Source organism: Athene cunicularia, assembly GCF_003259725.1.
Source record: "Athene cunicularia isolate RWA chromosome 24 unlocalized genomic scaffold, athCun1 chr24_part1, whole genome shotgun sequence".
NCBI lineage: Eukaryota > Metazoa > Chordata > Aves > Strigiformes > Strigidae > Athene > Athene cunicularia.
This window is the reverse complement of record NW_020799132.1, coordinates 4,831,444-4,842,604: the sequence shown is the minus strand read 5'-3', so window position 1 is coordinate 4,842,604 and position 11,161 is coordinate 4,831,444. Positions and strand designations below refer to the sequence as shown.

The 11,161-nt window shown below is 48.9% G+C and overlaps 1 protein-coding gene across 2 annotated transcripts in view; it reads left to right on the top strand.

The window, feature by feature from the left end:
* Positions 1-6,958, top strand: part of LOC113488532 (transmembrane protein 136-like) — an 11,049-nt gene extending 4,091 nt beyond the window's left edge. Inside the window, exons 1-3 of one of the 2 annotated variants that reach the window (XM_026863771.1) lie at positions 1,507-1,791; positions 2,442-2,641; positions 3,064-6,958. In XM_026863771.1, coding sequence (XP_026719572.1) covers positions 1,787-1,791; positions 2,442-2,641; positions 3,064-3,602 — 744 coding nt within the window. In that variant the 5' untranslated portion in view covers positions 1,507-1,786 and the 3' untranslated portion in view covers positions 3,603-6,958. Of the gene's footprint in view, positions 1-1,506; positions 1,792-2,441; positions 2,642-3,063 lie in introns of those variants that run through there. The other variant, XM_026863772.1, reaches the window with a different exon arrangement.
* Positions 6,959-11,161: the final 4,203 nt, after the last annotated feature.

The following is an 11,161-nucleotide window of genomic DNA, read 5'->3' as shown; positions in this document are numbered from 1 at the left end:
GGAGAAGAGGAGGCTGAGGGGAGACCTCATCGCCCTCTACAGCTCCCTGACAGGAGGGTGCAGAGAGCTGGGGATGAGTCTCTTTAGCCTAGTAGTAAACAACAGGACAAGAGGTAGTGGCCTCCAGTTGTGCCAGGGAAAGTTTAGACTGGATGTCAGGAAGTATTTCTTTCCAGAACATGTTGGGTGTTGGAATGGGCTGCCCAGGGAGGTGGTGGAGTCCCCATCCCTGGAGGGGTTTAAGGGTTGGGTCAACTTAGCGCTTAAGGATATGCTGTAGTTGGAACTGTCAGTGCTGGGTTAACGGTTGGACCGGAGGAGCTTCAAGGTCCTTTCCAACCTAGCCGATTCTGTGACTCTGTGAACGGGGCTGCTCTGGACTCGGGTCTGGGGCACATGTAATTACTGTAGAGCCTGTTTCACTGATGCCCCCGTGGCTGCTGGTGACACAGACGAGGGAAGAATTACTGCCGCTTTTAAAGGATCTGGCTCTTTCCAGTGTGTGCGGACGGGCAGCATTCACAGGTGCGATATATATTTTATATGGCAATGGCAGTGTTAAGCTTTGATATGCAGCTGGAAGGCGGCCCCCATCTTTCTTTCCGGGATATGGAGAAATATCTTTTTCACAAGTAGCTGTGGAAAACACCTCAAAAGTGTTTAAAAGGTCATTTGTCTTCTTTCTACCAGCCTTCTCCAGCTGGTCGATCCCCTTTGTCACATCAGAATTCTTCCTGCTTTATCAGCCCTTAGTCTAAATGCGCACGGACCTGGAGTACCGGGGATGTCAAGGGAAACACCTGGTCAGAGCAGTTAATCACATCCTCATTTAATTTCCCCGTTCTGGAGGCCCATTATGCCATAATGGTTTTGTTTATGCATCCTCCTAAGTCATCCCAGGTAATAACTTGTAACAAGCCGAACGGGAAGGTTGGGCATTGCAACTCTGACTCCTCATCACGCGTGGTCCTTTCGGTGTTCCCCAGCCCTGGGCGTGAAGCCAGCACGCTGGCCAGCCGGTACCAGCACAACCAGTGGCGCTTTTGCTGTTACGTAACTGGAAACTCCTGTATCCTCCAGCGTGACTCAACTTCTTTTGATGTGCTTCCCTGAATGCTTAGGAGTAATGAGGCACATCTTATATTACATGGAACCTGGGCTTGGCACTGGTGAGGCAGCACCTCAAAGAGTGGGTTCAGTTTTGGGCCCCTCACCCCCAAAAGGCCATTGAATGACTCGAGCAAGGGAATGGCCTCAAGTTGGGCCAGGGAAGGTTTAGACTAGATATTAGGAAGGATTTCTTTCCACAAGGTGTAGTTGGGCGTTGGAATGGGCTGCTCAGGGCAGAGGGGGAGTCCCTATCCCTGGGGGGGTTGAAGAGTCGGGCTGAGCCAGCGCTGAGGGATCTGGTGGAGTTGGGAACGGTCAGGGTGAGGTTAATGGTTGGACTGGAGGAGCTTCGAGGTCCCTTCCAACTTAGTTGATTCTGTGAAAGGTGTTAGCCCAGAGTTGAGAGGGTTCAGCCTAGAGAAGAGAAGGCTCAGGGGAGATGTTAGAGTGGCTTCCCAGTACTTAAAGGTGGCTTTAATGTCTTGTTCCACTGGCAGTTCTCCTGGGGAGGACAAGGGGACTTTACAGGTTTTTCTTCCCCAAGTTGTCCTGAAAATGTATTGGTGCTAGAGGTTAAAATTCAGTAGCAGGTGATGGCAATGCCTTTGTGTTTCTCTTGACTTTTTCAGTTGGTGTCACTGCACTGGGAAGATTGCTGAGCAGTGGACCTAGCAAGATGCTGTATGTTTTTTGGGTTTTCTTGTTTGCTTTTTTTTTTTTTTAAGAGAGGAGGAACCAAGCTAGCAAACAGGATGACAGGATGAGTAGGTCAGGTGGGGCAACACAAGCAGACCAGTCAAATGCAGATATATGGGCAGGGAACTAAAACGAAGGGGCAGGCGTAGCTCTGGATCAAAGCCTCCTGGCTGGATGCGGCACTCCTCAGCCTGTCCCTGGGGCAGTGCAGATGAGCACAAACATATCCCAGCAGATCTTGCATTGCAGACTGGTTGGGGAAGTCCTCTGAGGTGCTTTACCAAGTCGTGGAATGTTTTCTGTTCAGCAGGCTACGAACTCACTGCCTTACCAGGTCATTGCTTTCAGGGCATCTTCCCACAGCTGTGGTGACACTGGGGGGGGTCTGGGTACTGGTGGCCACATGGTGAATCTGCCCTAATTTTCAGGAATACCCTTCTCTGATGTTGGCCTTTCCTCTGAGGAACTGCAGTTCTTCTGCACAAAAAAACCTGTCAGGAGCAAGCACCACCGTCAGGGAACAGCACAGTAACTCAGCGCTGGGATGGTTGCGGGTGAAATGCTGCACTGGATTGTGGTAAGGCTGCCAAAGGCTACAGCTTCTGATGTGTTTTGTCTTTCCGTTCCTGTGACAGGATGCTGTTCCCCCTGCCTCTGCGGGTAGCCTGCAGTCTGCTTGCCTGGCTTGCTCTCTACGCTTGGTTCTGCCATCGCTACAAGCACCGGAATTACGAATGGAGCTGCCGGCTGGTCACGCTGACCCATGGCATCCTTGCTACCTGTCTCTCTGCTTACATCGGCTTCATTGATGGCCCCTGGCCTATGAGTCACCCTGGTAAGTACTGAAAGTTGTGGTCCCAAGTCCCCGAGTGGGTGATGGCACAAAGTGGGGTTCTCCTGCCACCTCAGTATCCAGCCCGCTTGAGGAGTGGTGATTGTAATGATGTCTGAGCTGCTTTGTGATGGAAGTACTAGAGAAATGGAGAGGCTGGTACTGTATTTTGCTAGTGGAATGGCCCTCCCCAGCTGCTGTCTGGCAGAGTGTGCGATCACGTTGCGTGGTCATTACGTGTGTGCAGCTGCTGGACCCAACAACTACAGTATTGTCACTTGTCTGCCTTCTCCAGCTGAGCTGTGATCAGTACAAGCTAATACTGGCCGGCCAGGGCTGCAGGTGAATACTCCTTCCTAGTCTCAGATCCTGCCTGCTTGTTGCCTCCATGCTTTAAAGCTCTGTCTGGTGTCTTTATGTTTCAGGATCACCAAACACAGCTCTTCAGGTACACGTGCTGTGCCTTAGCTTGGGCTACTTCCTCTTCGACCTTTGTTGGTGTGTGTATTTCCAGACGGAGGGTGCTCTGATGCTGGCCCACCACCTGGTGAGCATCTTGGGCATCACGGCATCGCTGGCACTCGGGGAGTCAGCTACAGAGGTCAACGCCGTCATTTTTGGTAGTGAGATCACCAACCCACTTCTGCAGGCCCGCTGGTTCCTGAAGGAGATGGGATGTTACCACAGTTTGACAGGTGATGTGGTGGATTTCTTCTTTGTGGTCCTCTTCACTGGGGTGCGGATCGGAGTGGGGGCCTGGCTGATGTACTGTGAGCTTGCTTCGCCCAAACCCAGGTGGTACATTAAGCTGGGTGGCGTCATCATGTACGCTGTCTCCTGGGTTTTCATGGTCAGCATCTGTCGCTTCGCTAGGAGGAAGAGCATGAAGAAGTACCACGCTTGGAGGAGCCGGCGGAGCGATGAGTTATACTTGAAAACTAACGGACATCTGAAAAACCACTGACTGGATCCTGAGTAAGACTTCCTCGAGTTCACAGTCTGGCAAGGAGGGGATCGTGCCTGAAATGCCACTGTCGGGAGAGGAGCCAACACACGTTAGAAATTCTGCAGCCAAATTTATCCCTGGCATAACTCCACTGCAATCTGTGGAGCTATGCCATGGATTCATTGGACCTGCAGTGTTTGACCTGGCAGAGGCTGGCTCAGTGTGTACGTCAGCATACGCTAAATGAGATGAGTGAAAGAAGGGCTAATTTTACAGACTAAACATAACTAGTCCAGCAGTGCAGGTGTAAATAGTAATGTTAGTAGCAAACTCCTTCAGCACTGGTAGAATATTGGAAGAGAGGAGAAAATAACACTAGATCTTCATGTTCAGTGTCCTGTACAGTCTAGGCATCTAGAGTGACTCTTCTTAGGGTTAGGAAGAAGCATGTTCTAGTGTTTCATCAGAGTTGGGATTCCTGGCTCTTCCACCAACTCATTATGTGACCTTGGGCAAGTCACATAACTCGAACTCTGTGCCTAATTTCCCCATCTGCAAATTGGGGGTGATGGAGCTGATCCATCTGTGCTACGCACTTTCAGATCTTTCCTTGAGAGGTGCTATATAAATGCAAAATGATGGTTGTTATCTGCACTTTGTTTATTATCCCTGTGTTTCCTTTGGGAGAAATGCTTTTGGTGGCTGAGCTAGAGTGTGACTCTAGGGAGAACAGTATTTTAGGTAGGCCGTTGTTTCCTACCCTTTCTAATTCCTTTTAATAACTTATTTAATAACATATTTATAACTTATTTTTCAGTAGTGTCCAGAAGCTCCAGTCAGCACTGGCGCCTTGCAGGACTAGGTGCTCTGTGAATACCCCCAAAGAAACAGCCCCTGATGTGAAACGCTCTTCAGATTTTTTTTTCCTCTCTTCTTCATCCCTGACTGTTAAAACTCTGCCCACCCCCTCCAAATACTGCTTTTAACTTCCTGAGTGACCCAGCGCTCTCCATAATGAAGAAGCCCCGTCAGGACTTGCCAGTAAGTGGTTTTCTGGCCAATGGGCCAAGCTCTGATTTGTCTGCAGAATGCCAGAATTCCCTCTGCTGTGCTTATTGGCCCAAATGCAGGCATAGTGTGGAGCCTGAGACCAAACAGCATGCCTTGAGATTGTCAGACAAATACTCTCCCCAAGCTGTAAGTAACTTTAAAATACGTAAATCCTGAGTGTTTTACTGCAGCAGTCTGCAAACAATCTGTAGTTGCCGGTTTTGGCAATCTGAAGGGAACAGGGGCCAGAACCTGATTTGTCATGCAGGCTGTATTTCTATTGCTCTTGAAAGTGTCATCCCAGATTCAGATCAGCATATCTGAACCCAGAGTCTGCCACAGTGTTTGGGGGTGGTGGGCCACGGTAGGTGAACGTCTGCGGGCTCTACGGAAAGATGACTGAAAACCACTTGAAACTAGCACTGATGGTTTTCCCCAGGACCATAGATCCCAGTTTCAACAAGAGTGTTTCCTCAGATCCACACTGGGATTTCTGGTTGCAGAGTAGCCAACGTGCATATTCAGAACATGGTGGCTAAAGGTGGAAGAGGTACCCAGCCTCAAATCTGTCCCCTGCCCTGTCCAAGCCAGGGACCTAACCTTGGCTCTCCTTCGTCCGAAGTGATGCCTTGTCCCCCGGGCTTTGGATTCACTTCTGTCTCCCTGATTGGATCTGGGTCACATTATAAAGTGAGAATTTATAGGGTAAGAGAAACTTATTTTACAGCCTAATAATTAAAGAAGCGAAAGGCAAAGAATCTGGCCTTTTTTAAAGCAAAAAAAGTGAACCCGACTGGCAGAAAAAAGAGCCGTTACTTATCTGGTCCCATTTGCAGGGCAAAACTGTCCCCCGGGTTGGCAGCTCCTTGGTGTTGATTTCACTGTATGTTCCTAAGTGCTGTTTCTTTGTAATTGCTGTCATTATGTTGATCATGTATTTTGAGCCTCAGCACCAGGCCTCCAGGGCAGCTCAGGTGCTGGTTCTGCTGTGAGCTTTGCCTCTTGCAGCCAAAGACGTGGAGAGCCCAAAGCACTTCAGGTGAGCCAACTGATGGGTGAGCGGGTGCTGAAAAGGGAAGTTGACTCATTTAGCACAGCACAGTGATACGACTGTTGAGCCTGGAAGGGAGCCAAGAAGGGCTAGCTGGGGCTTGCTGGTTCTTTCCCAGCTCTGTTGCTGTTGGGCATGTCAAGGAGCCTTTTTGCCTCAGCTTACCCACTTAATTAAGTGGGTACAGTATTACCTACCTCGTGGAGTGTTTTCTTGTGTTAACACTGAGCCATCTTGGATGAAGGTGTGGTGGTCTGTGTCAAGCTGTGCTGTATAAAGGCAAAATGCTGTTGCTTTGAGCGAAGCACTTCTCACTATGACCCTTCATCAGTACTTTGTCACCTGAACTTGGGTGGCGCTTCCTGGCATCTGGCTTGCCTCACAAAAGCAGGAGCCCAAGGTGCTTTGCAGAGGTGCTTATGGGTAGGAGTCCACGGGAGTAAGCTAGACGCACACGTAAAGATCAGCAGTGCTGCTGCTTGTTCAGGTGGGTTGAAGAAAGGATGTCTGGTGGGTTTTTCTTAGGAGGGATTGCAGGACATCTGGAGCCAGAGTTTCAGCAGCCAGCCTGACCAGGTAATAAGAACCTTTCAGCAGCAAGTCCTGAAGAAATGTAGGTGAAAACAACCTGCTCATTTCTCAGCGCAGCTGTTGACTTGCCCACCAAAAGAGTTTCCTGAGCAGTCCTGATGATTTGGACTCTGACCTCTGCTGAGGTTTGGTGTGCAGCTTAATGTGTGGTTACAGCCCTTCCGTGGGGGCTGCACAGCCCGTACCCACCCAAGTGAATAAGGCTGTCAGTAACTGCAGGCATCTATGAAACACCTTGCGTGAAGATGTTTTGAAAGATCCTGCACTTTTCATGGCTGAGTGGTCGCCTTCTTCAAACTGTGGGGAGAGTTGGAAGTAGAGCACCGTGATCAATGTTGAGGCTTTAGAAGTTAAGCAGGGACACCAGAAAACAAAAGAGGAGTGGCTTTATGAAGTCGAGCTAGTGGTGATGTATCAGAGCAAGGCCTGTAGTCTTGTCTAGCGGGCTCCAGCATAGAATCACAGAACCAGGAAAAGTATAACTTCCAAGCTGTGGAGCATACAGTGGGACCTGTCTTCGGGCTAGTCCATAGTGGCTAGAGCAAATTGTAAAAGGAAACTGCAGAACTAGTGTGAAATAATAACTTGTGTTTGAATTACTGTGTAATAGCAACTAATGTTCCACCAGTGAATGGTGTAGATGCTTTGTATTGTTTTATAAAATAAAGATTATTTAATTTTATGAGGAATTTCTCTCTGGATGCAGTTCTTAAGCTGTATTGTGTGTTGCTGGACGAGTCGGCATTGCCCGTGTAAACGAACAAAGGGATGGTGCGTGGGTGCTTGTTAGGGACTGAGCCAACAGCTTGTACAGCTTTCACCATTGAACAGGCAGAGACACCACTCTTCGCAAGGTCATCCTGAGGAGTACTTAGTAGTTTGGCGTTTGCTAATAGGAGCTTGCAGGTTGGTGACTGGCTGAACAGGGTGCGTTTCTTCCATAGGTTTGTTCCCCCAGGCCTTTCGTGGTGCCTATCCTCGGGCAACTCATGGAGCAGAAATGTTTCCTTTGTTTTCCATGCCCCACATGCTCAAGGAGAAGGTTCTGCTGTGTTTCCACACCAAAACCCATGAGCTCTTCTCAGTCATAAATGAAGCATTGTTGCCTAGGAATTGCTTCACTGGAAAAGTCTGATAGGAGGAGAGTATGTCTGATGTGGGGGTACTTGCAGCTGTAGAGGTGAGCCAAAGTCTGCACCGTGTGAAGGTGCGGATTTAATCTGGGGTCCGAGTGGTGCGGGTCTGTGGCCTGCTGAGGTATTGCTTGTGTGCTGGGGAGCTGTCTTCATTGAGAGCCAGAGAGAACTGCAGGGCTGTGCAGCTGCTCCTGCTCTGTTCACCCCCAGAGCTCCCTGGGCAGGACTGGCTGTGCCACGTAATCGGCCGGAGGAGATGCCAGCTGCCAGGAGGGTGTTGTGCAGGGCTCAGGGCTGTTTGCACAGGGGCTCCTTTTGCCCTCGGTGCAATAGGTTAGCACTGGGAAAGCCACCGACACACAGCACAGCTTTGTCAAGCAGTTTAGAAAGCTGTGCACTCCCTTTTTAAAAGCAAAGGATGCTACTAAAATAAGAGGGGAGGAAAGCTTTTTTTTTTTTTTTATGTGATTGCAGTAAGAGACCTAGGCACCAAGAAGAATTTCTGTGCACCAGGCACTGTACAGACCCAGGACAGAAGAAAAGCCCTGCCCTGCATGGCCTGTGCCCGCAGCTCCAAAACTGTGTGGAGCCAAGCCCGGCTCAGAAAGACCCGAGTGTTAGTGTTGCGTTGGTCAAGAACAGCTCGTCTGCCTTGCTTATGGTCACAACATTTTGCCTTAGATCCAGCATGCCAGAAGTCTGCTTTCTATAATTAGTTAAGCCAATTTAGTTGTTCGCATGTAACCCTTAAATCTACCTCAAAATCCTCCAGGTCTGGGGAGCAGCTGTGTAGATGCTGGCTCGAGGTCCTGGCCTGTTCACACTCTACAGGCAGCCCGGCTGCATGAGGAAGGGGTCTCAGGAACTTCAGTAATTTCTGCTGGGGGTTTGTTTAACCTCTGAGGTAGTCCAGAAGCAGAGAAGAAAGTACAGCAGCATTCTAAGCTTTGCTTTAGAGCGGCAAGTGTCTTCCAAGTTTCATGGCTTCAGGAATGATACACCGGAATCTACCCTTAAGTCAATGGACAAATATGCTTAGACTGTAAAGAGTGAAATCTGCCCCCCTGCCTCCATTTAATTTCATTTTTTATCTTCCCATTATTTATTTTAAAGCCATTTCTTCCCCGCTGCCCGCCTTTTGCTTCTACTGATGGCCCTGCAGTAGAGATTTGTAAAATTAACCTCCTTTTTCAATCCTCTGCTCTCTTCTTCCAGCTGAACTCTTTATTTGTATTTGAAGAAATTGCAATTTTATGATATTCAAGGCTTTATTCCCTTGCAACAGTAGTCCAAGCACTGATGTGAAAGCACAGCATTTTAAGTCTTCAGAGTCTGCTGTTAGACTAACACCAGTGCTGTCAGCAAGTCTGTTTCTTGGACAAAAAAGATGAAAGTTTTAAGCTTCATGGAAGTCATGGGTATGTTCCTGATACTTGCAGACTTTGTATAGCTTGGCTGGAAGTAAAATAACATATCTGCTGCCATTTCCAAAGAAATCAAATTTCAGAGACAGAGAGGGAGAACCAGTCAGCATTAGCTCTGTGTTGCATAAGCAATTTCTGGGCAAGGAACAACTCTTTTTTGGTTATACCAATATACCAGCACTTTCCAAGTCAGCTTCAGTATGTGCTCTAAGTAAATTCAAGTAAGAGAAGGTGTTAAGATTTTGTGAGCTTTGTCCTGCGTCCCTCAAATTCCAGGGGGAGTTTGGCAGCTGGTAAGTTGGCAGCATGTGGGATCTTTAGGAAATGACTTTAAGAAGCGAAGAGATCAAGGTGTATGGAAAAGCTTTTGCAAAGTAAGAAGAGTTTACCTGTAGTTAATTTAGTATGGGAAGGAGAAAGTTTCTGTGGCTTCTCAGCTGTTACAAAGTACAGGTTTTCTGCAGTGCTGTTAATATGTGTGAATTGTGTATTGTGACAGAAGGTTAAAATCTGTTCACTGTAGCTGATAATCCTCAAATGTGATGAGAAATAATGTTATTCTCCATCTCTAGATTTTACCCTAATAACCAAGTACCTCTTTTTTTTTTTTTAAATCCCTCCTCCAATCCGAGGACAGTGATTATAGCAGAGAGAAAGAGGGAAACTCATAACCGAATGTACAGCGGCTTCATCTGTCCTTACAAAGGTTGCTGCTTTAATTATGCTGATATGGAAAGAAAGATTAGTGCTATAAAAAATGCTTACTGCAATGTGGATTATCCAGGTTTAGGAACTGTAATAAGCTGTCATAGTGGAAGGTCTGATAGATTAGGCCATCTGTGTCTCAACAAAGTCAACAAAGTGTTGCATTTGTGTCCGAGTGACTTAAAAGCATAGGCCAGCTCTGTATGCATTTCCAGCATTCCCAGCCAACTGGATGCAGAGCAAGATGCCTGGCTGTAGTAGCAAATCATGTGCCTATTTTAGGGTAGGAGATGCTAAAAGGCTTTGAAATTGCATAGCAGTGTGGAGCACAGCACAAATTCATGGATCTTGGGGTTTTTTTTTTTCAGACTAGGGTTGCATCCAGATGTCTGTTAGTGGCCATTGGAGCGGTCAGTAAGTTGCTCTAATGGCTGATTATCCTGTCTGAAACGTGGTGAAGGGAAATTTTTCCTGAAAGAAAAACGATTACGTATACTGTTTGTTCATACCTAAAATTTGAAGTATACCAGATATTGGAGGCAAGGTGGAGTGATAAATCTGGCATCAAGGAGTTAAAAAAAAAAAAAAAAAAAAAAGTATCATCCTGTGCTGATTTTCTACTTTATGCTGAACCCATGGCAATGCAAAGCCTGATGAGATGCCACGTCTGGGTGGGATCGAGACATCCCCAGCAAGTTCACCAGCGACACCGAGCTGTGTGGTGGGACCGACACGCCGAGGGGAGGGATGGGCCATCCTCAGGGACCTGGAGAGGTGGGACCGGGCAAACCTCATGGAGTTCAGCAAGGCCAAGGGCAAGGTCCTGCCCGTGGGTCGGGGCAATCCCAGCACAGACACAGGCTGGGCGAGGAGGGGATGGAGAGCAGCACCAACAGCAGAAGGACACGGACCTGCTCCAGCGGGGCCAGAGGAGGCCACGGAGATGCTGGGGGGGCTGGAGCCCCCCCTGTGAGGACAGGCTGGGAGAGTTGGGGGGTTCAACTGGAGAAGAGAAGGCTCCGGGGAGACCTTAGAGCGGCCCCCAGGGCTGAAAGGGGCTGCGGGAACAGGGGGAGGGATCAGGGGGTGTAGGGATAGGATGAAAGGTAACAGTTTTAAACTGACAGAGGGCAGATTTAGGTGAGATACTGGGAAGAAATCCTTCCCTGTGAGGGGGGTGAGGCCCTGGCACAGGCTGCCCAGAGCAGCTGTGGCTGCCCCCTCCCTGGAAGGGTTCAAGGCCAGGCTGGACGGGGCTTTGGGCAACCTGGGCTGGGGGAAGGTGGCCCTGCCCAGGGCAGGGGGGTGGAACGAGATGGTTTTTAAGGTCCCTTCCAACCCAACCCATTGTTTGATCTGAACCCTTCGGCGGCCAGAGTGCAGCAAGCAGAGCCCCTCAAAGCTCCACTACCTGCACCGCTCAGAAATGCTGCGAGCAGGACCCCGGTGGGAGGGTTGGGGACGAGGGGTGTCATACAAGGCTGTCCCAGCAGATGGCAACAGCTCCTCAGTGAGCTTCGGGTGCGAGGCAGGAAACGTGGGGCACTGAAAGAAAAAAAAAAAAAAAAAAGAAAAATCACCTCAGTGAAACTTCTCTGTACGCCTGTCCTTCCAGGGGTC